This window comes from Jatropha curcas, chromosome 5 (assembly GCF_041381405.1).
Source record: "Jatropha curcas cultivar XTBG-Jc1 chromosome 5, XTBG_Jcur_1.0, whole genome shotgun sequence".
NCBI lineage: Eukaryota > Viridiplantae > Streptophyta > Magnoliopsida > Malpighiales > Euphorbiaceae > Jatropha > Jatropha curcas.
In genome coordinates this window covers 23,495,388-23,523,211 of record NC_143155.1, presented here as the reverse complement: position 1 = coordinate 23,523,211, position 27,824 = coordinate 23,495,388, and the positions used below count along the sequence as shown (strand labels likewise).

General features: G+C 32.0%; 4 protein-coding genes across 5 annotated transcripts; 2 read left to right on the top strand and 2 right to left on the bottom strand.

The window, feature by feature from the left end:
• Nucleotides 1–564: 564 nt before the first annotated feature.
• LOC105630430 (sphinganine C4-monooxygenase 1) lies at nucleotides 565–2,849 on the top strand. Its single transcript, XM_012212240.4, has 2 exons — nucleotides 565–1,033; nucleotides 2,068–2,849. The coding sequence occupies exons 1-2, from the start codon at nucleotides 797–799 to the stop codon at nucleotides 2,620–2,622; spliced, it is 792 nt and encodes a 263-aa protein (XP_012067630.1). The 5' UTR covers nucleotides 565–796; the 3' UTR covers nucleotides 2,623–2,849.
• Nucleotides 2,850–5,954: 3,105 nt separating this feature from the next.
• On the bottom strand, nucleotides 5,955–8,044 carry PKS2 (phytochrome kinase substrate 2). The gene has a single exon (XM_012212241.4). The coding sequence runs from the start codon at nucleotides 7,735–7,737 to the stop codon at nucleotides 6,178–6,180; it is 1,560 nt and encodes a 519-aa protein (XP_012067631.1). The 5' UTR covers nucleotides 7,738–8,044; the 3' UTR covers nucleotides 5,955–6,177.
• Nucleotides 8,045–10,796: 2,752 nt separating this feature from the next.
• On the bottom strand, nucleotides 10,797–15,137 carry LOC105630432 (S-adenosyl-L-methionine-dependent methyltransferases superfamily protein). Of its 2 annotated transcripts, none has more exons than XM_012212242.4 (7): nucleotides 14,790–15,137; nucleotides 13,380–14,034; nucleotides 13,072–13,282; nucleotides 12,657–12,951; nucleotides 12,111–12,500; nucleotides 11,929–12,006; nucleotides 10,797–11,266 (listed from the first exon to the last, which is right to left on the bottom strand). In XM_012212242.4, the coding sequence occupies exons 2-7, from the start codon at nucleotides 14,025–14,027 to the stop codon at nucleotides 11,026–11,028; spliced, it is 1,863 nt and encodes a 620-aa protein (XP_012067632.1). In that variant the 5' UTR covers nucleotides 14,028–14,034; nucleotides 14,790–15,137; the 3' UTR covers nucleotides 10,797–11,025. The 2 variants fall into 2 exon arrangements, with proteins under 2 accessions (XP_012067632.1, XP_012067633.1); XM_012212243.4 differs by having other exon boundaries at nucleotides 10,797–11,257; nucleotides 14,790–15,135.
• A 6,412-nt stretch (nucleotides 15,138–21,549) lies between these two features.
• On the top strand, nucleotides 21,550–25,599 carry LOC105630433 (CAAX amino terminal protease family protein). Its single transcript, XM_012212244.3, has 10 exons — nucleotides 21,550–21,952; nucleotides 22,049–22,140; nucleotides 22,289–22,396; nucleotides 22,604–22,686; nucleotides 22,972–23,105; nucleotides 23,516–23,565; nucleotides 23,695–23,787; nucleotides 24,770–24,861; nucleotides 25,048–25,154; nucleotides 25,294–25,599. The coding sequence occupies exons 1-10, from the start codon at nucleotides 21,719–21,721 to the stop codon at nucleotides 25,333–25,335; spliced, it is 1,035 nt and encodes a 344-aa protein (XP_012067634.1). The 5' UTR covers nucleotides 21,550–21,718; the 3' UTR covers nucleotides 25,336–25,599.
• Nucleotides 25,600–27,824: the final 2,225 nt, after the last annotated feature.

The window sequence follows — 27,824 nt, the reverse complement described above, 5'->3', positions numbered from 1 at the left end:
AGCTAGGTGGAGGTTTTCTTTGTCTGTTGAGAATGAGCGGGGCGGTTCAATCTGATGTGCAATCACATGCATCAAGCATATAATACTCCAGATTTTAAACCTCTAAAAAAAATATATATAAAATCATAAGATTTTTTTCTTTGCTAATTCATTGCCAGATTGGCCAGTGAAAAAGAATTTTCTTGTTAAATTTTAAAATAAATAATCGTCTCTTGTCAAAGCATAATTAATTTTCAGTGATTTGTTTGTTGCATGATTCTACATAAAGTAAAATTAAGCTAAATTAATAAAAAAAATATTTATATTAAATTAAATTCATCATTTTGTCTTTTAGTCCACTTAAGCTCGATGACAAGGCCTTGTAAAAATCAAACACGCGCTTACGCTAACCTTTCCTTTCAGTTCTTAGTCAGAGTCGATGTCGTTTTGACCAAACACACAGGAAATAAAACAAACCACCATCCCCGAGTTGTGGGCTTGATTTTTCTTTTTACTAGTATTTTGTTATTATTATTATTATTATTAGTCTCTATCCAAAGCCAAATTCACCTCCTTTCCTCTCTCTTTCTCCTCGTCGATTCCAACGACTCGAATGGAATCTTCTTCTCCTATTCAAGCCCTAATTGCAATAATGTGACCCAAATCTTTCGTAACAACAGCTCATGTTCTTATTATTTATATAGTAACGGTGATCATCACTCATCACTATTATCAAAGAAAAACTATTAACTTTCCCCATCTAGCTAGCTTCTTGGGGTTCGTTGCTGTCTTATGCTTTGAGTATTATTATTGATTGATGTTATTTTCTAACATGGGTTTTCAAATTTCTGATGAATTATTGGGTACTTTTGCTCCAATCGTTGTTTACTGGGTTTATTCGGGACTATATATTCTTTTAGGATTTTTTGATAATTATAGATTGCATACCAAACAAGACGAGGATGAGAAAAATTTAGTCTCTAAATCCACTGTTTTCAAGGGCGTTCTTCTCCAGCAGTCTATCCAAGCTGTTGTTGCTATTCTCTTGTTTACGGTATGTTTTTATATATATTTTGTAATTTTAATTTTGGGTCTGATCGATTTGATTTTGATACGTATATATTTCTTCTATCTTTATCTTTTTGTGGAATTGGATGATCGTAGTTGTTTCTAATTCTGTTTGTCGGCTTTCACTTTTGAATTCAGAAACTTCTGAATTACCAAAAACATGTCTTTCTTTTTTTTTTTTTTTTTTTTTTTTTTTTTTTTTCTGTGTTTAAATTTTGACTTTCTAATAACAGACTGCAGTCTATAATTTTGTTCTGATAGTACTTTACTATTTATGTCTTCTGGAAATCTGTCTAAATTGGATGAATGAAGTCAATATTCTGTTATTTCTGCATGGGTTGTGTTCTGTTAAACGATTGGAGACTAATTTTTTTCATGAACCCGTCAATAGTTAATACAAGGAGAGGCAGATAGTGATAAGTGATAAAAGACATGTCTGTTCTAGGTTTTTGCTATCAGGAAGTTTATTGATGCGTATCCCATAAATTATTCTGTTAGATGGATATATTATCAGTTAATAGCACTGAACAGTTTCTTCTTTACCACATAGCACTGAAGAAGATAAATGAAGTAAAATATAAAATCTAAACAAATTTGTACAGAAAGAAAAGTTCGCAAGACTTTATATGGCTGTTGTTTGGGTTTGAAGCTTGAGGAAATATTAAGGTTGAGCAGTTATGAATAATGGTTTTGGTTATCTATTATGCCAAAATGGGAGAATAGAATCTGTATCTTGAGTATGACTATGATGCAGTTCTTGATTTTTAATGAGGTGTAAGTTTGCAAGTCAAAGCGCTTATCTCCATCTGGAATTAGATTTTTTTGTAACTTGTTTTTTTATTTTTTCAATTGGAATTTGTTGGATGTGGGGTGCTTAGAAACTGTTTTCATTTATATGAGTTAAACTTTATCATTTTTCTTTTTTTTTTTTTTTTGTTTCTCTTTTTTGGGTGAGCTTGTCCTTAATTTTAGATGCTATGTGAATTACTAGTTTATGATGGGATCTTGTCTTTTCTATAGGTAACTGGAAATGATTCTCAAGCTGATACATATCCACAGCCTTCCTTAATTGTTCTAGCAAGACAATTTGTTACAGCAATGTTGGTTATGGATACTTGGCAGTATTTCATGCATAGATACATGCATCACAACAAATTTCTGTATAAGCATATTCATTCTCAACATCATCGGCTTGTTGTCCCATATGCATTTGGGGCTCTATACAATCATCCACTAGAGGGGCTTCTGCTTGACACAATCGGTGGGGCTTTATCTTTTCTCATGTCAGGCATGTCTCCTAGATCCTCCATTTTCTTTTTCTCCTTTGCTACCATTAAAACAGTGGATGACCATTGTGGGTTATGGCTTCCTGGGAATCTCTTCCACGTGTTCTTTAAAAACAATACTGCTTACCATGATGTTCATCATCAACTGTACGGTAGCAAATACAACTTTTCACAGCCATTCTTTGTTATGTGGGATAGAATCCTTGGAACTTATATGCCTTATTCACTTGAGAAGAAAGAAGGCGGTGGCTTTGAAGTACGACCTACTAAAGAGTGCAAAGACGATTAGATGTTGCCTGATGAAGGCACACTGTTGCAACAATGTATCACCACTATTTTTTTCCCTGTATTAATTAACTTTACTTTCGTGGTTTGTATATACATAAGTTGTTGTGCTTTATTCGTTCTTTGTTTATATCTTTAACATGAAAGAGGATGTATCCATATAAATTTTGGCAGTGGATTATGTTTCTACTGTTTTATATAAATCGAGCTCTTACGGTGGATTGTTTGGCATACATGTCTTTTATTTTTATCTCAATTTGATAAAGCCTTACGACTAAGCTAGAACATAAAAGTAGGAGAGCAGGCTTGATGATAATCAATATCCTCTATGCTAGTTTTGTATGGCCTAGGAGTTAAAAGAGATTCCTGACTATTGTAACTGGAAGGATCGACCTTATCAATATCTCAGATGTGTTGTTCAAAAGATGTATGCGGGCCGCCTAAGCAATATGCAGGGCAGCCATATTGGACTTTCAAAGGACAAAATCCTTGGATGCTTTATATTTCATTGACCTTGCATTGCTGTGCCTACAAAATTACTGTTACTATATCTAGTGTTTCTGGGTGCTATTATTTTGAAAAATCTTGAAATGCAGAAACTAACACTCTGTTTGGATGGGGTGAGGGAAGGGTAATTAACATAAGGGGAAGGGTAAGAGGAGTTACAATAAAATTAAGTTGATGTTTAGAAAGGGTTGAATTTTATTGATGTTTGGAATTTGGAAAGGGTTAAACCAATGGAAAGGCAAAAAGAGGGATAAATAATTAAATATAGTACAAAAATACTTACCTGCCTCTCCTTTCTTACGGCCCAAATTGGGGTGTAATAAAATTTGAGATTTGAGAAGTAAAGAAGGGTAAGTCTTACTCTTATTTACCCTCGTCCTTCTTTAGCTCACCCCTTTCCAAACGGAATATATATTTTAGTTACCTCTCATTCGTTTTATGTATCCCTCCTTCGCTTCTAACCAAACAAAGTGTAAGTTTCTTTCATCACTTTGACTGGAAGAAAAGAATGGAGGATGGAATTTATTACAATTAATGACTTTTTGCCATGGAAGTAGTTGTAAGTAGAGGTCAAGTATTTGTCTTGTACAATAAGAGATCAGAAGCTTACATCATAGTAGGTCATTCCCTTAATTTCTATTGTATCAAAAGAAGCATAATCTCATTTTTAAGGTAATATTTTTAGTAAAGAAAGGACTCTCTTCCAAGTGGTTTTTTACAGCTTTCAGGTCAATCATCATGGATCGCCATCTCAACAATTCCCAATTTGCAAACCATTAGAATGCGCTCAAAGTGCAGAATCCCAACAAGGACATGTTCAGTACCACTGGTCCAATTATTAGAAACCAACATACCTATGATGGACCTGGAAAATGATAGGCGGCTTCTGAAGACTTTACATAACTTTTTCTTCTATCAAACTCACCTTCAGTTTTTATCAGACATTAAAGCTCCATGGAGGCTCATTTCCATTTTCCTCTCCACGTAAGTAACCTAACCTGAGGGCCTTAAATGCCTGCCTCTATCTCTGTCTCTCTCACAGGTGGTCCGTGACAGGAAAGCACAATACTCAAAGCAGATCACTTATCCTTTAGCCCAAGGCGCAGTGAGTGACAAATTTTTGCCTATAAATATTGAGACAATCAATTGTTCAATTAAGCAATTTTTAGCACTTTGAAAACAAAATGGAGGAAGAGGTTCTTTCTTCTTTCATGTAACCTCAATTGAGGATAGAATTTGATCTAAAACATTCAGGGTAATTAGTGCTTGTGTAGTGAATTTTAATGCGAATGTTGGAAAAAAGTTTAATTTAGTTTAATTCAAAGTCTGATCAAATGTGACTTATTAAATATAATTTAATTTAATTTTTAATTAGAGTTTATTAATAGAATTTATATCTCAAGTGTGAATTAAATTTGACTTAATTTGCTTCTAATTAAGATGTTTTAATTTAATTTAATCTTAAGTGTGACTTATTCAAATTTGACCTAATTTTATCATCAAGTGAATTCAATGATTTTCTCCTTTTATACAGGGTTCCTCGCCTGCACTTTAAGATTTGTACCATCACATCCATTGTTGATTTGTCATTTATTATATTAAAGATAGAATGAAAATTTTAAAATTTAAAATTTCACTCTCTCTTCAATCTATTAAAGAAATCAAACATTCAAATATATTACACTTGACACCATTTATAGTTGTTAGAAACATTAATTTCTTTTCTGATATAATAGGAGATTAGCAATTCAAATCCTCAAATTGACTTTTTAAAAAAAGTTTATGGCATACCAAAAGTACCAAAAGTAATCTACTTTTGGCTGCCACAAATGAGCTTCTTCCGGCTAGAAAATATTCATTTCCTTGGTTGAAATGTCAATGAAGAATACCTCTAAATTTTGCATTTATTGTTCATCTACCTCTGCTCATCCTTTGTACCCCATCATGCACATGGCAAGCTACACAATTATTATCATCTTCTGTCTAAGAAAAAGAGAATGTCTCTGAAAAGCATCTCATTAATTTCAGATTTGTATGCCTCATCATCTCAAACAATGCTTACCACTCAATAAGTTCAAACATATAATCTTCTTTTTTATAGATATTATTATCAGAAATTCAGAAAAGAAACGAAAGAATAAAGCTGGAGTTAAGGGTTGCAGAGGCAGGCAACTACATGCAATTTGGCATGATATTGTATCTCTGATGGACCAAACTGAAAATCTTGTCTGGGCATCTATGAGTAAATACAAAGGTGAACTACTATAAGATGAAAGGACGGTATAGAATTATGGGCCACCTCATTAATATGGTGGTTGCAGATATTGATTGGAGAAGCCTACATTTCCTCATAAACACATAGAGGCAAGTCACAAATTTAAGTATGTCATTTTAGTGCACATTCTGGATCACCTTGCATGAATTACTGCACTGAAATCAAGCTTATTTTCATTCTGGAAAAGATAGCATCTATCCCTCTTTCTGGGGCCTATAGTTCTTAAATGGTGTATGCAAGTATTCAGAGACCTAGATTGTTGTTGATCTATATACGTAAAGCTTAAAAGGGAAATTAAAAAGTGTTGTTCTCTTGGTATTTTTTTTTTTCCTTTCTTTTTTTTTTTTTTTTCATGACCTCTGAAAAATCTTCCAATATGTGTTCATTAGTTGTAAATTTAATGCAGGTATTAGCTCTTCAGTTTAATAATCAATAGATTTGTTATGGTCGTCAGGGTTATGCTAATACAGAACAAGATAAAAAAATACGAGTATCGAGTCTTCGAAGAATTAGTAAATGAGGATAGCAAAAGGAAATTTTATCAAAAGTAGTAAAAACTAAAAAGACAAAAACATTAATGTTTACAAAATTTAGTACCAATAACACAGCAAAATACTCATAGATCCCGAAACACGCTTTTAATTTCCTTAGAAACTTACACGCTAGAACTGAAAGTGTAAAATGCTGATAACTACCAGTACTAGCTAGCTTTATTTCACAAAACAAAGAACACATAACTGAAATTAACTGACATTGGGAAATTAAAGGTAGAATTAATTATTGAATGTACAAAAGATGCGAACTTTGCGATGGGTGTGAGCGAGGGAGTGAATGAGAGCTGGTAAAGCCATGTTGCCTTTGTCTGTGATCAAAGCCCATCAATAACTTAGTTTCAGCAGGACACTTTGCGACTGGCATGTAGGAATGCATTACTCGAGGATCAAAATTGGTCTTGTCATTTGGTGTGTAACCATCACCTGCAACTCTTACAGCTTTATGACTATTACACCCCAAGAAAATGCCAGGGCGGCACGTTGGAATGATTTCCTTGCTAGATAGAAATCTTGTGTTTAAGTTATTATTTATAGCAAAAGTTTTGATAGGACTTAATGGACCCGGTGGAGGCCTAAATTCTTCATAATCTGACATAGCAGAAAAATCTGCAGCACTTGCAGTGACAACACTCCATTCAATGCTAGCCTCACTTGGTGCATAGCAAGTTGTAGGGGTAACACAACCAGAAGTGACATCTGATTTTTGTCTTGCAAGATATGGTGTGACTTTTCCGGAGAGACTTTCGATTTCAAACAAGTCTGAACTTGCATCGCTTTCATTGTCATTGTAAATTCCACCGCCTGAAGTAGCAGAATAGTCTATTTCTTCCATTTTTGGATTCTTTGTTGTATCCCACGATAACATTGATAATCTTCTTTCAATTCTGAAAGATTTGCTTCGCTTGTCGTCATTTACTGGAGATCCAAAGACTTCTAGTGATTTTCGCGGTTTTAGTACTTGTTTTTCCTGAATTTGAAATCTTACTGATGAGAAAGAATTATTTGAAGTAGTTGAAGTTGGGAAACTAAAACAGGTATCCTTTTTTATTCCATTCTTGGAATGAATTTCGTCTGAGAGTGATGTCTGATCAAGTTCGTCAAGACTAGTTTTAATCACTGGTTTTGTGATTACTGACTTGCCTTGAAACAAAGCAGCAGGATTAGGACTTTTCTTGAAACTGATTTCGCCAACATGTTCATCATCAACATCAATAGAATCTTTATCGGAACAATAACATTTGCAGCCAAGACCAGCAAGAAAATTCCTACCGCTTTTGTTTGCTTTTCTTGAGGATGTCTTTCTTTGGACAAAGTTGTGCAACAGCGCAGTTTGGCTATGCCTGCTCGACTCAGATACAACACTTGGCGTTGCAGGTTGAATATTCACTTTTGGCGTTGCAGGTTGAATATTTACTGCGGGTTTTGCAGGAACTATATGATCATTACTTATTTCTTCTTTTTTAGGCTGCTGATACTTTCTTGGAATTATTTTTGTAATTCTTGGACTATCCTCATCTATTACTCCATTGAAGTATTTCTCTGCACTAAATACTCCAATTTCTCCATCTTCAGCTACTTTCTTTCTTCCTGATGATGAAAAATGAATCCCTTCCAAAGCTTGACCTATTAGTTTCTTATTCGATTCTGCAAGTTCATCCACAAAGGTTTCCTCCGCGTTGCTCAAGTAGGAAGAGAATGAAACATTTCGAAGATTGTTGTTACTGTTGATTTCTGATGATAAATTTTGTTTCAGGCTAGTGTTTGATGAGGCTGCCATAACCATGAAATGGAATATAAAAAGAAAAGGACTTTACAGAAAAGAATTTGGAAGTAACTAAAACAAAAGAGAAATGACCAAAGTTGTGAAAGATCCTGATGGGGGATAGACAAGAAGAATTTTGGATTTGAACTTAACAAAGAGAAAGAATGCTAGATTTATGAGGTCCCTTTATCTACCAAACTGAAAGAAACTAAACATGGAGGATTTGTGAAGCAAAATCAAAGGCTGAAATTAGTTCAGGAGAAAGAAGTGAATGGAGAGGAAGAAAGTGTTTGTGTTATGTTTTGTTGGTTGTCTTATTGAGAAAATTAGCTCCTGCTATAAGTAGGCAAGTGGAGTAGAAGATGTCAAGAAGTAGTAGGTCCATATGCTTCTAACCTAACTGACACACTGTTAAATTTCTCCCATATAAGGTTCCTCTCCAGGTTGTTAAAAATGGGTTTGAAATTTGAATTTCAGTCTTAATGTAAATGGTATTTTTTTTCTTACTGATTTGGAGAGACGAACTTCAAATAGAATGCAAAATAAATATTACAAAAAAAAAAAAAAAAACATTATTTCCTTTTTTATTTTTTTTGAACTAATAATATTTTACTTTATTGGTACAAATTGATTCTAGAAAGTATTAGACGTATTCCTAATAATTTCATAACATGCACCGTGAAACCGTTGTCTTGTTTATCTTGCATAACAACGTGTTACATAGATTTTTTTTTTCTTTTTTTTTTTTTCTTTTTTTTGTGGGGGGGGGGGGGGGGGGTGTCTATTTACATATATTTTGTGGATACAACGTTTCTAGATAAAAAAAAATTGGATTATTTTATATTTTTGTAAGAAAGTTTCAGTTGACATGTTGATTTTGCCAAGGCTATCGACAAGTAAAGGACCAATTTGATCGGATGATCTGAGACATTATGTCGATCCATTTTGGCTCACTCTTAATAACCATAGAGGGAATCATATTGCAAGAAATCTCAGATTGGTCAATTCAGTTTGTAGAAATAAAAATATTTTTTCCATTTCAGACTGATAAATAAAAACATTATTATTAATTGTTTCGTTTGGGTTCAAATGAATAAATTTATTCGTACACTTTATAAAACTATGAAAAGTGATATCTGTTTATGAATTGTCAAAATTATGTGTGTTCTGGAACAGTCGTGTTTGTTTTTAGATTGATAATTTGGAACTTTAAGAAAAAATGGAGGAAAATAAAAATTATGAAAAATCATGTATGTTTATAAACTGTCATAACTATTCATGAATCATTGATCATGTCTGTTCAGTATTCACAAGTAGTTATTTCCGTTCATAAACAGTTATATGTATATGAACAGGTGTCATTTAAAGAATATACTTTTTGTTTTTTAATCTCTCAAATTTAAAGGTCATATAAAATGGAAATTTTCGGAGTTGTTCAAGATTTCTTAGATTTTATCATATCTTGATGATATATTTCTTTAACCTTCAAAGTCTGCATTATACACACTGTCATAACACTTGTTACACCATCAAACAGACAATCTTAATTTTAATGAGGTCCTTAGTTAATTTTTTAGATAATTAATTTCATTTTTCATTTTAGAAGCCTGGTTAGATGTAATTGAAATAGGAAAATGACCATTATATTAGATCTCAAACATGCCATATAAGCAATAATTTAGCCATGCATATTCTGAAGGTCTTTACATAACATCCAATTTACATAACATCCAATTGTAGAACTCATCTTACAATGCATATATAAGGATTCCGCACAACCGTGTACGGGCTCAAGACCTTTGAGCATCCTGGACAGTATAGACCCGCCTGTATCGAAACTCCCACTCCAGGAGAGATGCGCACTATAGGCCTTCGGCCCTATGGTGTCCATAGAGCTCATTCTCTATGGAGACATCAGTCACTTTTGATAGAACATGATGCCCGCATCTTAACTCACTAGGGCTTGTCCCGCATATTGGCCCTGGGGTGGCGGAGAGCATTATGCCGAGTCTCTCCTCTCATATTCTTGGTTCATATATCATCCAACATGCTATTCTCGCCTCCAATAGCCTTACTTAGTCCACAAGGTCACCATTGTGTCCGAATTCATAAAATTAAAATTTTAAATTTTGACATTTGTCCGTCTTATTAAATAGGTCATGCCCTTCATTTGCATAATACTGATAAATTAAAAAAAAAAAAATTCGATAAGAGACAAATTAAAGTGATTTTGTTAAGGTTGTTTATGTTGAATCACTAATAATCCATCATCCAAGAATGAAAGGTGAAGGCTTGTGATAAAAATAAGAAAAAGATGCATTTTCTTCTGGTGTTCCCATTCCTATCCAATCTGGTTGTTAAGAACTTGTAGTAAGAAGGATATTAATAATTTGTTAAAGAATCCTTAAGTACTAATGTTACATCAATCTCATTAATTTCTAGAGAAATTTTAGAGGATGACTTATCTAATATTTTGATATATTTTATAAAAATATAAAACATAAAGGTGATTGAATTTCAAACTGAATAGTAAGCGACATCAATTTTAATTGGGGCGGCGACCTCCCTTATGGTTAAAGCAGCAAACGACCTCAATTCTCATATGAATGAGAATGTAAATTCATCTCTTAAAAAGCACACTTTGCTGAAAGAGCAAAAAGATATTTTTATTCTACAATCTAAAGGGATAATAGGAAAGGATACAAATCCACCAGGTATTGTTCCATCACAATCAAGCCAATAGCCATTGTTGGTTTATGAGAGCAATCAAGATATAGAGTCCACACAAAATTTACCTGATATCACTTGACTAAATATACCATTACTACTACTAGGACAAATAACCATATCCTTGGCTATAAAACCAAATTGGTATTACCTCGATCAAAATACCAGCTATAAGTTTAACGTTAGAATGACAAAAGAGGTGGACCAAAAAAATAATTGATTGCTGTCATAAATCATACAGGCATACATCTATTTATAAATTATGACTACAGAATATCTTTGGTTATAAAACCAAATTGGTATTACCTCGATCAAAATACCAGCTATAAGTTTAACGTTAATGACAAAAGAGGTGGACCAAAAAAATAATTGATTGCTGTCATAAATCATACAGGCATACATCTATTTATAAATTATGACTACAAAATAGCATTGTCAAATAATAGACCTTCTCTTTCTATGCTAAAGATTGCTCTCAAATGCATCAGTGTTCATGTCAGACCTCCTATAACATTACATTGCCAGCTTAACAGCTCGGCAGACATCCCCCCAAAGCTTTCACCTTTTTTCCGCATTAACTCTTCACTCCGATGATGTGGAGTTTCCGTCTGCAACCCAGTACTGTTTGACGGCAACGAGTATCTTCTCAGGAACCAGAGGACCATCTTCATGGTCCACCATTTTAGTATCCCACCTCATTCCTCCTACTATCTTCCTCACCTTGATTAGCACATCAACCTCATCCCGGAATATAACTGCGCCTTCTGGTCGCAAAATTCGATCCATCTCAAGAAGAATGTCCTCTGTGTTACATCTGCATTCACTTGTTTACATCATGAATTTATAATTGCATGCAAAAATAATGCTTTGTGCAAAAGTCATTCAAAAAATAAAGGCACTGCATGCAGAATTATTGTATGGAATTGAGGCTGATTACATTCCAAGTAAAAGGTGTTATATTAGACTGGTAGAAAACTTGGACGACACCAAAAGAAAAATGTCAGTCTGGTCTGAAGTAGAGTAGTAGCAAAAACTTAGCCCAATGGTAGAGAAGAAAATAAAAACAAAATAACAACAGATCATCCTTGTATTTTCTAGAGAAGAAAAGGATTCTTAAAATGAGGAGAAAGTAAATAAAAATTTTAAATCCAGAAGCTCTCAAGATCCTCCCATCTCGGGGATTTCAAGGGATGGGAACATATATATCCACTCTTCCGTCCATTCCCATTATGTGATTTTGTCACCTAAATCACATAATTCAACTATTCTACTGTGTTGTAGAAGGGCTGGCTATTTCAACATAGAGGCACTAGTTGCAATCAACAAATGGAATCCATCTGATTTGTATATATGGATCCATTGTGCCATTTCTACTTGTACTTTGAGTATGCCAATAGAATAGATCAAAATTGTACTCATGAACTAAACTAAAGACAGAAATAGCAAAAACTTGTAACCAAATAAAAAACAAATGCAAAAGCTTACTTGTCCTTGTACAAACTGAAAACACCATTGGCATGAATAAGGTCGTATGTCCTCGGGTACGTGGAGAAAGCTTCACACCTGAAACAAAACAGATACAAAAATAGAAACTCAATTCACTAAAATATACAAATTAAAGAAACTGTGATGAAAATTAATAGACAAGGAACTTCAAAATAGCTTACCAATCATGATATATTCCAATCAATCCTCTCTCATATATGACACCCAATGTACTTTTATCAGCTATGGTGGGCACAACATTCATAACCCATAATTTGGGAGACTCAAGTGCAGCAGCAAATCCTCCCAATCCAGCATTCATATCCATAATGTTGCGGTACCTTCCAGAGTCAATAAGCTTATTGATTTTCTTGTAAGCCTTCACATGCTTCTTCCATTTATTGTTGTCCTCCTGGTATGTCTCAACAGAAACTCCAGGAATAGAACCGCTGGCAACTCTGGGAGGAATAGCATAAAGCCTTTCCGGAAATGCCTTCAATTCCCCACCAGCAACCTCATCACGACTGCTGACCTCAGGGTATGGAGTTATGCATGTCTCCATTTTCTTGTACCTATCAGCAACAACAAATAAACAGACATCTTAAGATAAAACTTGACGATGTTCAATTGATGAGAATTTGGAATATAAAGAATGATGATCTCACTCCAAGCACAATGGCAGATCCAATATAAACAATAAATTTAACTGAATTTTCACAGATTCATACCACACATCATTTGGGTCTGTCGATTTGCAAAAGGTAACTTGAGAATCATCTTGTCTACTAGGACAGGATTCTGCATTTACTCTCTTTTGCCATATGGCCATTTCACCCTTCTCATACTTCTTTTCCCAGCAAAGAAGTTTAGCAATCTCTTCAATCTTTCGCTGTTCCTCCTCAAGTTCCTCCTTGGGACGCTGCCATGCTTTGTAATTATTCTTCCAATTGATCGGAGGTCCCGAAAGCACCCAGTAACCACCAGGTCTAAGAACTCGGTCAACTTCTATCATATATGTTCCATCTACAAGAGAAAATCCATCATGTAACTACAGCTATCACAACTTACGAAAGTAAAATAACAAGAGAAAGGACAAAAGAAGAAGAAAAAACAAGCAAATTATTTATATGAATAAAGTCTCACCATTTGATCCCCATGGAATCAAGCAACGAGAGCAGTGAGCCATGTCAAAGGCCCTAGAAGGGTAAGGCATCTTTACAGTACCAAGAACACCAATAACAGCAGGTACACCTCTTTCCAAAGCAAATTGAACTTGTGCTTCATGCGAATCTCTTGGTGCAAATGACATAGCAATAACATTTCTACTCCAAAGGTATGCACCCCAACTGGCAACCTACGTAAGACAACCAAATGCACATGGTCTATTGACAGATTCACATTATCAAACAGAAGTAACATGAGACTAAAAAAAATTCAGGAATATAACATACCCCACAACCAGTGTCCAGCGCAGTTCTGACTGTCCCATTAGCAATTGGTATCACAGAAGCTAGTTGATCAATATACTTATCTGCCCCTTGTGGAAACTGTGTTCCTCCACCTGGAAACCTAAATACATTACCCTCATACTGGACCCAATTTTGAATGGCCTTCTCAACTGTCAAGCTCTTATATGGCGCATTAGCAAATGGTACATAGTCACGACTCTTAGGCCAAGGAAATGGAGTCACATAACCTTTGGGTGCAGGAATTAGGCAATGTAACTTTTCTCCCTCTGGAGGGCAATGCCTCTCTCTATAAATCATGTTTTCCCTAGGGAAAGTCATAGCACGCCTCTGATCTTGGCATGGCGTGTAGTCGGTGTAGCGAGGTTTACAAGGTTTAAACACTTTTGGTTTCGATTCAGAATCATTGATGCTCTCAATTTCACCACCATGATGGGTCTCAAAATTTAGACTAGGGATTAAATTACAGTCTCCCGTATTCTTAGTGATCTCCATAGCAAGATTGTCTGCCTTCCCAAATCCACTCCTCTGCCATGCGCCTAGTATATAGAAGAAACAGCATAGCCCAACTACAATAAAAATTTGTATAGAACTTCTAGTTCTACTGTCAGCTGAATTAGTTTTCAATGCCATCAGAACCCTGAAAAACAGTTACAGACTGATTCAGCATGAAATCCACTCAAAAATAAGAAAACATATCCAAGGCTGACTAGATCCACAAGTAGCCAAGTATTACATATATATAGAGCTAAATTAAAGTCCAAACCCACTTTTAAGCAAGTAATATCTCTTCCACCAAAGACACATGCCATGCTATATATGGTTCAACATCTAAAAGAACCATACAAACAAAAGAAAGCAAACTCATCTAAAAGAAACAAAATATAAATAAATCAACTCCTTGTTTATACTCACTTTCTTTGACATGTATACAAGATGCAAGTACCAGAAACTAAAATCAAGCTAAAAATTTATGCAGTATAGAATAAATCTGCAGAGTACCCTCAAAGGGAGTATAATGGCATTACTTTGTGTTAATTCATTAATTCGAAGGTAAATCTGTCATTTAACTCTATTCTGTAAGCTACCCAACAAAAAAGGAAGGAACCTCATTTATCTTTTTCCAAAAAAAAAAAAAAATGTGAACTTTAAGCAACTAATTTAAAATTTTGCCACGGATCCAATCCAAATCTAATCTCAAACCCGCACCAAATAACAAAAATAAGAAATAAATAAACAAATACCGACTGATCTAACCCAACAAAAAGAAATGAAAGGAAACAAACTTCCAGTGAAGCTAAAATATAAAATCAGACGAGAAAATTTGGAAAGAACAACAAAGGCAAAGTTAGAGTAGCGTGAAGGAAAAGAATATTAAAGAATCAAATAGCTTACCAATCGCATGAAGCAAAGGGGGGTGAAAAGATCTAATCCAATCAGAGAAAAAGAATGGCCAAAAGAACAGGAAGTGGTTCCAGTTGAGTAGCTTCACTCAAGTTATACACAGAAAAACAATGACGAAGCTGTATGTATGTGGAGAGATACTTCTTAGTGGAGATCTCAGAGATCCAATGCTAACGCGCCGTGTAAATAAATCGCAGAAAACCTTGGCTCTGATCGCCTATTTTATTATTATTATTATTATTTACTTTCTAAAAAAGATATATATAAAAGAAAAGAAATTCAGAGTTCCAGAGGGTGTGTTGTTGCTCCCACTGCGGTACGTCGAACAACGGAAGCAATATAAATCCACAAAAGAGTGAAACACGTCTTCTGTTTCTCTCTCCCATCCATAATATTTATCATTTTCATTTTTCAATTATTTTGCTATTTATTTATATAAGGTAAATTATTAGTTAGTCCTAAATTTTGACTATAATTATTATTTGGTCTTTATTTTGATATTTTTTAACTTAATAACTTTTTTTAAAATACTTTTTTGAGAAATATAATTCGTTAATAATAAAATCAAGTATCACAAAACTCATTAGACCAGATATAAAACAAACTATTATAATTAATAGAAAATTCGTTGATCGTTTAACAATAAAAGAATTATTTATATTCTTTTAATAATTTAATTTTTTTGAATCTATTAAACTATTTAATCTTTATATTAAACAGTGTAAATTTTATTAATTAAGGAACCAAATTATGCATCACTTTTATTTTTGAAAATGTAATTCTCTAATATATTCATTATTTTTAATAATTTATGATTCGATCTTTATTGAAAATAATATTTAATATTAATATAAAGATATATTTAAAAATATAGATAAAATATATTGTTCAAATAATATCAATTTTTTAATCTATGTAAAAATATAATCAAGTCTATCTGTACAGGGCGGAGGAAATATGATGTTAAACAATAACAGAGGCGCATATCAAATAAAAATATAAATAAAATTTACTATTCAAACTATAATAATTATTGTTTTTCTTAAAATTGTGTGAAAATAGAAATAAGTTTATTGTTCTAGGACATGGGGAGTAAATCCAAAAGCTAAGGGTATTTAATTCTTTGGTCAAAATATAGGGAGTAAATGATAGTTGAAGTGAAATATCAGGAACTAAATAGTAAATTTACTCTATATTGCATGAAATATTATTATTATTATTATTATATATGAATTACTACAAATGTTATTTATATTATTTTTGTTCTTAATTTTTCAATGGACGGAAATCATAAAATTAATTATATTAGTTTTAGTATGTATTATTCTTTTTTGTCAAAGGCAAATCAATTATGCTAATAACAAAATATTTACAAATGCAGACTAATCAATTATGCTGATACTAAAAAATTTTATAAATATACATATAAAATTAAAAAATTCATAAACAAAGAAAATTTTTATTTACAGTATGATCTTAAAAAATTAATTGTAATCGAAGGAGAATAGAGGGGAACAGAGATTATTCTTGAAATTCATTTTGAAGTTATTTAAGCTAATAATCAAATTGGAGACTCTTTTCAGAAAATAATTTGGAGATTTTTCGAATTTTGGTTCCGCGTTTTCTAAAATGCATGGAGGTGCGCGATGCGCGCCGTGAATTAAATATGGCCCACGCTATCACGATTATTTCTTTTTCCTTTTGTGTTTTTTGGGTTGTTTAACACAAACAAATAACGTGTTTGGAAGATGGGACCCACGCGCCAATGAGAATTCCCTATTTCCATTTTCAGTCTTTTGAAAACTAATCTTGTGAGTTGTGGACATGAAACCGTTTCGGAATCTCCGTTTCATATGTTATAAAGAAAGAGAAAATAATAAAATTAATTTCTTAAAAAAAAAAATTATGTTTGAAGTATATTTAAACAAATAAAGTTCAATTTGCTCCTTGAATTTTAAAACAATATTCAATTTGTTCAAAAATTAATTTTTTATATAATTTACTTTTTAAATTTAGATCAAAAGAATAAAATTGAATTGTGAAATTTCAATTAGTAATTTATGTTGCATTAAACATTTTCTATTTTTTGCTTTTTAATAAAACAATTTTCTTAAAAATTGAAAAATGTGTTCACTTGATAATAATAAAAAAATCATGTTTTAATTTAACTTCATAAACATTATTCATAATTTTTATAATTAAAATAAATAAAATGTTATAAGATAATTTAGAAATACAAATAAGATAAATTTACAAATTTTGTATGTAAAAATTTGAGAATTTTACTTTTGATTTATTTATAAGAATACTATCATTTTTTTTCATTTTATAAATTTTTTTAAAATAAATAATATAAGATATTTATAATAATAAAAATATTTATTTATTAAAGCATTGTATAAATTTTTATTTTACTTAAATATTTTTATTTTTTCAAATGAAAATGTTTTATAAAAAAAAATTATTTATAGATATTATAATTTTAATTATGAAAATGTCATTTTAAAAAAGTGAAAAATATTTCTTTTATTATGAAGAAAAATTCTAAAAAATAACTTAAATTTTTTTTTCAAATCTTAATTAAATTTTGAAAAACTGTTTTTTAGTTTTCCAAATAAAAAACTAACCGATTTAAATATAAAATTTTATTTTTCAGTTTTTTTAAAAGAATTTTCTAAAAAATTACTGCAATTTCTCCGTGTGAACACACTCTTAATAACTGAATTTGCACCAAAAGCCAAAAAAAAGAAAAAAAAATTAGTAACTTACTAATGTTTTATTAATTCCATAAGCCGGCGTTAAATCTAGGAGCTTGCAAGAAACTTAATTTTCTAATTTATACGGCAAAATATTTTATTTAGTTATTTGTTGATACGGCAAAATCAGTGACGTGCCATTTGATCCATTCCATAAGAGTAAAATATCTTTCTAGATATCCCAAAATTATTATGGTCAGCTATACCTGTATCTCCCTTTCTTTCTTTATTTATTTATTTTTTTTATCTTCTCCATTCATCCACTTTCAGAGCCATATTTTTTTTTTTCATACAAATTAAAAAATTTTGACTTTTTAAAAGTACATGCTAAAATAACTCGATCTCCTATTTTTAAAATTAAAAATTTTTCCAATAATACCTAATAAATATAAATAAAATTAAAAAACTTATTAATATATTTTCAAATTCATAAATAACTAGTTAAGATGAGAAACAATAAGATATTCTTACATGGCTTTGAAAGTGAAATGGTGAGAGCATTAAAATTTTTAAAAAAAATTATAAAATGAACCAGTCAAATACAAAGACTGCAATTTATATAATTAAGGGGGCACCTAATATTAATCAAAATCCAACTCGAGACCTTTTTTAATATTAGCCAATATAAGACTAGGCAGTAGGCATCATATAATATCTTGAATTTATTAAAAAAATCATTTAATCTCTTGTTGAATAAAATTTTTTAGGAGTTAAATTGGAGCGGACGACCCAAGAATTAAAAAAAAAATTATAAAGAATTACATTTCAATCCTTAAAAATATAAAAAAAATTATATTTAATCTCTAAAATATAATAAAAATTTATTTAATTCTCCAAAATAATTATCCTAGCTACACGTTAAATTATTTGATGAGAAGTAAGAAGAGTATTAATAGACATGAATCAATAAGATATGGAAGGGATTGAGGTAACACTTAAGGGGCACACCGACACAATGGCAAGAGCAAAAAAGACGAAAAGAAAAAAAAAAAAGTACTAAATGATTAGAATATTGTCAAACTCAAACCTTTGATATTTAAAGCAACAAAATCATTACAAGGAATGGATCAAGGTTTCGCTTTCAAGGGTATAATGTTTTAAGTAGCCTTAATTTAGCTGTCTCCTACATAAATAAACACTAGAATACAAGATTCAAGTTCGGTTAAGGAAGGTCCCATTTCATTTTTATGGCATTTCTTATTATTTTAATCACAGATGAAATGATAGTGTCATTTTATTTAATAAATATATATTCTTAAATTTAGATCTAATCTGAGTGCTTCAGACATGTATTTGGACTTCCATTTTTTATTATTTCAATAATTCCATTTTGCTTTCTTAATTAAACAATTAACATTCCAAAATTCAGTAATATTATAGATATAGTTTATATAAATCGTCGCGTGTAATAGTTGAATGAGAGAAAAATGAGTATTTTATACAAATAATCTGTCGTTTAATGTATTAGAAAAATGAATTTAATACACTAAATGAAAATTGATTAGCAGTAGAATCTCACTACACCTAAATTAAAAAAAAAAAAAAGATAAATAAATAAATAAACAATTAGCATTTTCTATAGTTATCAAGCTTGGAATTAATTAGTTTTGAAATTTTTGGCAAGTAGGTGGCACGTCTTAATTAATCGTTTTCATAGTTTGATTATTTAGCTAATGCAGGCTTAGCACTTTCTTTAGATAGGTATTTGGAATGCAATAAATTATTCAAACAAATTGTATCAAATAAATTTTCAGAATATAGAGTTGAGACACATTAGAAAATAGTATCATAGAGTGGAAGTTGACAGTCTCTTTCTTTGTATTTTTCCCTTTTGACTTTTTCAATTATATTTGACTTCTTTTAACCTACTCCTGATTTGCCAAATAAGACTCGTACAATGGGTGTTTGAAAGAAGTGGTTCGATATTTTTATCCATTAAGAAAAATTACAAGTACAAATATCGTTTATTTGGAATTATTTGTACCGAGACAATGCCTATTGTGAGGCTTTATTAAGCGATTTGATGCGAATAAGAATTAATCAAATTCGCATACAGTTAAATGAATGTAAATTAAATACCTTGCGAATTAAATTTTAAAAAGTAAATATTATGTATATATTTCTGCATATACTTTTGAGTTATCCAAAATATAATTTAATTAATTTTAATTGTTCCTTTTTAATTAATTGTATGTATCAAAATGCCTTTTGATTCTAGTTCTATTTTTTTAATATAATGTATTAAGATTTTATTAAAAAAATTTTAAATCAAAATAATACATGGAGAACATAATTTTTCTCTAGAAAATTAGACATAAAATAAAATTATTAAAGTCAAGGGACAATGAAGTCACGACTCATGATACATGACCTACCATTGTCATGATGGGCATTGGCCGAATTGCATAATTTTAAATGCAATGAATGGTTCCTTCTGACTGGTAAAGCCTGAGAAAAATCAGTATAAAACAATACATGAACTATTTTTTATTTTTTAAAGAAAGAAACAGGGGAAGAAAAGGTCATAAAGAATCTCACTTTTTCCTTTTTTTTTTTTTTTTCTTTTTTACCTTAATTAGGTGTCTTTAATTGAATGGGCAAATTAAATTATATTTGCATCACATTATATTCATAATCTATTATTTGAAAAATCTAAATATTTTTCCGCTCAAATTAATCTGGTAAGTAATTTTCCCTTTTTTTTTTTTTTTTATTTTATATTATAAGGCTCTTGTACGAATATGTTAATTAAGAAATGAGCTATGGATTCAACCTGGGACCTTCCTAGGCCTATGCCTTAATCATGTGATCAAGACTTCATTGGCATACCAAGCTTTTATTGAGCTATGGATTTTCATAATATGAACATTGGGTATGAAGGCCCATACAGGTCAAACATGCCCACGAATCAATTGAGACTTTAATTCAGAAAATATTCTATTAGGTGAACTGACCCATCGATCCCATTTAAGCTTTTATAATTGCATAACATGCATGAACCTTAAAAAATGCTAATGCTAAATCTTGCATTTAAAATTTGTAAAATTTACACAGATTTGATTTCCTTAACTGGGTATAGACAATAATACCCTTTATATTTAGCTTAAAAAGGGGAGAAGCCAGACACATATCATTGGGTCACCATGACTTGTTCTTCTAGCCAAACTTGTTGCTTCAATATTTAATTTGGTATATTTTTGCATATTTCGTTCATTAGCATTGTCACAAACATAAATAAAAATTCGAGGCTTTCGTTTGCATTACCGTGTTTATATCATCAATGGCCTAGATTCCAACAAAGATTTATTGGTACTTCATTGCAAATCGAAAGACGATGATCTTGTATCCATGAAGATTTGAAAATTGGAGAAAATTTTCATTTTGGTTTCAGAATTAATATTTTAAGGACAACCCTTTTCTTCTGTGACATGAAATGGGGCAAAAGGATACAAGGATTGATGTTTTTAGGCCTAATGGAGAGGGCTTAGCTTGTGAAGGAACTGGACTTTGCTACTGGTTAGTAGCAGGTACTGGGTTTTATCTTTCTGATGATAATTATGCTTGGTGGAAACAGCATGATTGGCCATGAATATGGTTGTTTTATAATTTGAGCCAGTGAAGGTAGTTTCTTGATGTTATGGGTTTTATGCCCTAAAAGTAAAATAATTTTGCTTAGTGTTAAAACTTGTAATAATTTTAGCTCTGTTATTATGTTTATAAATGCTTTTGTTCTTTTTTTAAGGTGCTTGAAAGGAGATTTATGGTTGACGAAATTTAAATCTTGATGTCTATTCTTAAATTACTACATTTATTGGAATTTTAATTTTGTGTACTTAAAATTGAGTGAGAAAGTTAGGTATCTTCTCCGTATATCACTAATCAACAGAAAAGAAATCAATAAAGTGTTTATCGAAGTGGTTAGGGGACTGAATATCTGTGTTGAGGTGTATTTTGAATTAGTTAAAAGAGCCTATTTCTTACGGAAGGACTAATACCGTTTCAAAATTTTAACTGGAGCCTATGGGACAGTTACAATAGCCTTATCCTCCAGCACCTTCACTCAGCGAGAGGTCACCGAGGCCTCACCCGCACCCTAACCAAAAACCCACATCTAAAATTTCGAAATTTCTGAGTCAAATACTTCCGATAAACAGAAACCAAATCATGGTTTCAACTATCTTCACTTCTTTAGCTCAGTCGTCGTTATACTGTGTCTCTGATTCTGCAAAGCTATCTTCACTCGGCTTATTTGTGAAACAAAATCGCCCTCTTCTTAACAGACCAAATTTATCATCAAATTTTGGTTTTTCGAGGTCATTCCCAGTTCATTATAGAGAGCTACGTTCAGTTTGCTTCTTCAGTGCAAAAGAGAAATCAAATGGCAATTTTGATGGCCAGGTTTGGTCTACAAGCGTCAGTTTATTTAATGTTAGCTGCTTATTGTAAAGCTGTAACATTTGTTGCAAACTAGATGATAATATATGTGTCTTTTAGGAAAATGGATTGGATTGGCCTATACTTAAAAGATGGGACGTGCCTTGGCAATGGCAAACTGCTTCTTTAACCTCACTTGCTTGTGGATTAAGGTTTGTTTTTGTTTAATTAGTTATTGGTTCCCAAATTTAACGGCTAAAAGACTGATTTGTATCTCTTTTAATTGGGTTATCATTTTTTAGCTAAAAAAGCTGTCATGTTTAAGGAAATTATGCAATAAATTAATTTTTCGCCAGGCAGTTTTGTTTTGACAGGATTAGCAGAGACGGCAGCCATACCACTTCTCGGAATTAAAATTGAGGAGTTAAGTTTAGATGAGAAGGCAGAGCTGCTGTTATTGGATCAAAGGTATGGATCAATTCTCTTTGGTCTCTTGTCATTTAACACTAAAATATACACTTTAGTTCCTTAGGCAAATTTGTTATAGATGGTGAAGATGGGCCTTTGTATGCTAATAGATAGGCCTGATAGGGTGCTAACATAGTTTGTGAAGTGTGGATAGAGCTTTGTGAGGCTGCTGATACGTCTAACTTTGTTTAGCTATTGATTACGCAGCATTACAACTGCAGTTGTACTTGGAGTTCTTTATGGTATCACAAACACCTTTCAACCTCTTCCTGAAGATATGTTTCGCTATGGTACTAATCCTTCAAATGTTACACGCTACTTATCCTTTGTACTTTGCTCTTTGATGTCCATTTTGCTGATTTATATGGAGAACTCTAAGCAAATTAAGGATGAATTACTGCCTTATGCGTCATCTTTAGTCTCAACAAGGATACTCTTGTTTCTATGCCCTCATAATAGACAGTCTAGTTTCTGAATTTGAGCTTTCAATTTTGTATTTGTTAACATATGGTCTTTGCCTCATTGGCTCCAGTAATTCATATTTATTAATTTAGCACCAAATTATATTCTTTTAGATTTGAGGGAACCCTTCGATCTACAAAGGGGGTGGTTTTTATGGGCTGTGATTGGTCTTGTGGGCGCTCTACTTGCTGTTGCATTGACAGGAGTTGCCATGTCTGCATTCAATGGTGAGCCTCCACAGAGAGAGGTTAGGAATTGATTTTCTAGTTAAGTTATTATCTTTGTTCTTGTAAGGCAGAGAGAGGGTAAATTGGTAATCTATTTCATCTTTCAAAGACCATATGGTGAACTTTTAATTCAAAATGATAGGCTCCCACATCTCCTTCATTGTAATACCATAATATTGCTTTTAAACAGTCCTTCTTTGAGCATTAATAAATTGATTCCATACGCCTTATAAAGTGGACTAAGGATTTGTGTTTTTTGGGGGAAGTAGAATTTATACTTGCTTGAATAAAGGAATTAGGTTTACCATGCTTACTCGAACAAAGGAAGTGAATTGGTTGATATTCTGCTTGACATATGCTGGTGAATATCAAAACTACATGTGCTTTCTTCTAAAAGGTAATCCTTAACATTTACGCAACATGGTTGCAGACTGATGCACTTGTTCGGCTTCTTCCATTAATTGGATCTTCGAGTACCAGGTAACAAGGTTTTCCGTTCTTGTATGTGTTAACATGCCTAAGCAAATGCTGAATGTTTGTCTTCAGTAATATTCCTCTGATTGATTTGAAAATTCAACAGTTAACTAATTATATAGACTGCTGTTGCAGCACTGCTTGCTTGGTGGTTATCACTGGTGTCCTGGCTCCAATTCTGGAGGAGACTCTGTTTCGAGGATTTTTCATGGTTTCTATAACAAAATGGTATTTTTCTGTCTGATTTCTGGAAACAAGTATTCTATTCAGTGTTGATTAAAAACCTTTTTCTCAATTCTTAGAGCAATCATAAGTGTGTTTTTTTTTTGGCCCGGGTGGGGGGGTGGGGGGGGGGGGGAATTCTGTACTCCACAATATAGGAACAGTAAATTTACTATCAGAAAATGATCTATTACCTTTGTTAATTTAAGAGTTGGTGAAGCTTTTTGTTAGACGCCGACATTCACAAAGGGTAAAATTGTGATTTGTACTTTTTGTAAAAAACCTGAAGTATTATTTGAGAATAAGAAACTAAGAAACATCATTTGAATTTTGATTGGAAGGATATAGAGAATGTAGAAATTTCTTCATGGAGCAGAAGCTTCAGCTAATTTCAATTCAATTGGAGTGTAAGTGATTTAGATGGTTGTGGGTTTAACATGCTTGGTAGCATGTCTTAAACTGCCATTGCTGTTACATACGTGTGAATTGATGATAGGATGGATGATGACAGACATTAAAATCGGTGGCACTAGACCCTAATTATGAGTGTCATAAGAGGTACTGCAAGGTGGCAAAAGAATGCTGGTCAAGATTGAGCCAACATGTTGTGGATCAACACAATATTTGTGAACTTCATGAAGTTGAATGTTGGAATATTCAATAGCAAATAGCCGGGATAAGGATTTCACAAGCTTTAGTAGTTTAGATAATATTCAACATTGGACCTCCTTTTTTATGTGTTCTTGAATTTTCTGTCTTTCTTTTGAGTCATTTTCCATTTTAATAATATGCTATGGTTACTTTCTGTAATCAGCAATCATAATTTTGCTGGGATAAATGACTACAAACTTTGCATCCATCCTTATCTTTGGGATAGTTTTACCAGTTTGAGTTTGATTCTCTGGGAGTAATTCCTAAGATGACTCATTATAACTTTTTCCATCAGAATTCTGTTTGCAGTCTCATATTTCCTTCAATTTTTCTTCAGGGTACCCACACCAATTGCCATCCTAATTAGTGCAGCAGTTTTTGCAATAGCACACCTAACTCCTGGAGAGTTTCCCCAGCTATTTGTGTTAGGTAACATGCTTACATGCTCACTATATTTTCTATTTATTCTTACACAAAAAATATGTAGGACCACTATATGCATTCCTTTGGTAATATTTTAAGCTATACATCAAACAATACATCTTTCCGTAGATAAATTCCAAACTTGTCTTTCCTTTTTCTGGAAAAATCAAAAGAACTCCATTACCTGTTCAGGGGTTGCTCTAGGATTTTCATATGCTCAAACTCGTAACCTTCTAACCTCGATTACAATTCATGCTTTCTGGAACTCTGGAGTGATCCTTATTCTCACCTTGCTTCAGGTATTTCCTTTCCTTCTTATGAGTATTTTCTGTTCTTGAAAAAGCCTCAAATCTGACTTTTAATAGTTTATAATCTTATTGGGGTGGCAAATTTAGGTTTTACTAATCTTTTGGTTCTTCTGTTTGTTTACATGCGCAGCTCCAAGGATATGATATCAAGGAAATATTGCAGGCAACATGATAGTGGGTTCCTTTATCGATGACTTGATGAAGCTTGAGAAGTCAGGGTTTGTTCCTAATGTACCTTTTTTTTTTCTCGCTTGTCTTGTACAAGTTGTTTAGATGAAGAGAAAATTGGTTCAGAAGGATAAATGCATAAAATTGATTAGTCACTCTTAGCTATGTGATTTGGAGAAAAGCACAATTTCAGCTTTTTAGCAGTATTCTGTATTTCTGTTGCTAAAAATTTTGTACATCTGAAAAGCTAAAAGGGTTTGCTGTTTTACCCTGTTTTTTTTTTTTTTTTTTTTTTTTTTTTTTTTTTTTTTTTTTTTTTTTTTTTTTTTTTTTTTTTCTCTCTACATGGTAAAAACAAGTCAGTTGATATATTTGCTTGCTAGTGTCCTCTTACAGAAAGCAACATTGTGTCGGGGGAAGGTTACATGATCAGGTCTTGTTTCATTAATTCTTATTATTAATAATTTCATTCTTATCAACGAACCTAACTAAGATTATCGGTCTGTTCAATAAAATTAGTTGTTTTAGTAACTAGTAACTATTTGACTAGCTTTTCATAAAACGCTACAAACTAAACATTACAGGAATTAACATTTTATTAGTCTTTTATAAAATAAAATGTTATCTTAATCTTTAAAAGCTAGTTCAAATGCTATGCAACCGAACCTTATAAAAAATAGCGTTTAATATGCTTGAAAAGTTACTGCGGAACACAATTTATACGAGTATCAATGATATGAAGCATCCAAAGACATAAATTACACTTAAACACGCCAAAGTTGGGATTAAATATCCCAGCTAACTTTCATCTATGAGTTAGAAGAAACTTGAGATTGGGTTAGAATCAACCTTTGGGGAAAAGAAAATTATGTTCACCGTCACTATCGTCTCACCGAGTGAATACGAGCTTCAAGAATTGCCGGCTGCCGGGCTCCATGAAAAATGTGCAGCAATTGGAAAGCTAAAATTGTCAACATTTTTTGGTTTGGATGATTAGTCAGTCCAACGGAGACCAAGTTGCCAACTAGTCCAACTATGTTTTGACTTTGTACTTACTGATATTAATATGCTTAAAATGGTTTTGGAATGATGTTTGAATTTGAATTTAAATTAATCACAAAGGATTAAAATGCAATCCATTATTATTAATTTATCAATACTTAAGTGGACTTGTAACTTACATTATTGTAATTATCAAGAGGGTTATAATGTTGCACGTAGAAAGAGGAATAGAAGCTTGGATTTGAAGAGTTTGACCCTTTCTTTTTTTTTTTTTCCCCCTTCAATTTTCTTTTTTCTTTTCTTTTTTTTTTTTTTTTTGGATTAAAAAATGCTTTGGTTACACGCTTGGGTAGCAAACCCTAGGTCAAGCAACAGACAAAAATGGTTCCAACCGAGGGCTAGATTTTGGGGAGTTTCACTGAATTTGGAGTCCCAAGTTTGGCATTTGACTCAGTGACCCCTAGCCATTTAATTCATGGTACTTTCACTAACTCACTTGCTAACCAACCACTAGACATTGTTGGCAAATTTAAGTGTGAAAATGTTAGAACTTAGAAATCTGCACGTAATGAAATTAGGGTTATTTATTTATTTTTTGGGAAATTTATGGTTTCTTGCATTACCAAAAACAAGAAATTGAAGAATCCTATACCTGGGGTTTTCTCCAAAGCCCACAAAATCTGAGGAACCCGACTTTTGCTTGCTAATAAACAATTTCTAAACACATATTTTCGTACTGTCTAATTGTCTATGTTCAAACCCTTCCAGTTTGAAAAATATATGCGAAAAAAACAAAAACAGAATATGCCAATAATTCCTACAACATGAGAAACGCCCAAGGTTTTAATTTTTATTTTTCAGTTTATTTGATTTGGACAGGAATTCCAACTCCCAATTTTATAGTATTAGATACAAATATTACTGCATTAAACCTTATTGAAATAACCATTTTTAATTTTTTTTTATATCTTTTATCCTCTAATATTTCAGATTGTATTTTCAGAACATCAACAAATCCTATTGAGGATTCCATTCGATTACTGTCCAATGGAAATAAGATTAATTGGAAGTTTTTAATGCCAAGAAGTTTTGTAATTTGATAATGAAATATAATAGAATGTAATCAAATGCATTTTTAATATGAAAAGTACTTATCTCTCAGTGTATGGGACTATCAATATACCAAATTAATGTATAAACATTATTTTAAGAAAAATTTATCATTTTAGAATTTTTTTTATTTTAATATAAATATCATACTGGAAATATACTGATTTTTAATTCATTACGGTTCACCAAGCGGACTCTTTCTATAAAAGCATATAGCTTAATGTAAATTGGACCTTGAAAACGTTAGGAAAGTCATACTTATTACGTTAGAGCAATCTTCAACATAAGTTAATTGCAAAAAGAAAGAAAAAAAAAGAAAAGAGAGACAAAATAATTAATGGTTGAACCGCAATATGGATAAAGATAAAATTGGGTTGTGAA

What these genes read in the sequence shown, in the direction of transcription:
- LOC105630430 (XM_012212240.4), top strand. Translation starts at nt 797, where the DNA reads ATGTTATTTTCTAACATGGGTTTTCAAATTTCTGATGAATTATTGGGT. An exon ending in TTGCTATTCTCTTGTTTACG is followed by an intron (nt 1,034 to 2,067) that starts GTATGTTTTTAT and finishes TCTTTTCTATAG; the next exon opens with GTAACTGGAAATGATTCTCA.
- LOC105630433 (XM_012212244.3), top strand. Translation starts at nt 21,719, where the DNA reads ATGGTTTCAACTATCTTCACTTCTTTAGCTCAGTCGTCGTTATACTGT. An exon ending in TGAAGATATGTTTCGCTATG is followed by an intron (nt 22,687 to 22,971) that starts GTACTAATCCTT and finishes ATATTCTTTTAG; the next exon opens with ATTTGAGGGAACCCTTCGAT. An exon ending in GTGAGCCTCCACAGAGAGAG is followed by an intron (nt 23,106 to 23,515) that starts GTTAGGAATTGA and finishes ACATGGTTGCAG; the next exon opens with ACTGATGCACTTGTTCGGCT.
- LOC105630432 (XM_012212242.4), bottom strand. Translation starts at nt 14,027, where the DNA reads ATGGCATTGAAAACTAATTCAGCTGACAGTAGAACTAGAAGTTCTATA. An exon ending in GATTCCATGGGGATCAAATG is followed by an intron (nt 12,952 to 13,071) that starts GTGAGACTTTAT and finishes TTTCTCTTGTAG; the next exon opens with ATGGAACATATATGATAGAA. An exon ending in ACAGACCCAAATGATGTGTG is followed by an intron (nt 12,501 to 12,656) that starts GTATGAATCTGT and finishes TGTTGCTGATAG; the next exon opens with GTACAAGAAAATGGAGACAT.
- PKS2 (XM_012212241.4), bottom strand. Translation starts at nt 7,737, where the DNA reads ATGGTTATGGCAGCCTCATCAAACACTAGCCTGAAACAAAATTTATCA.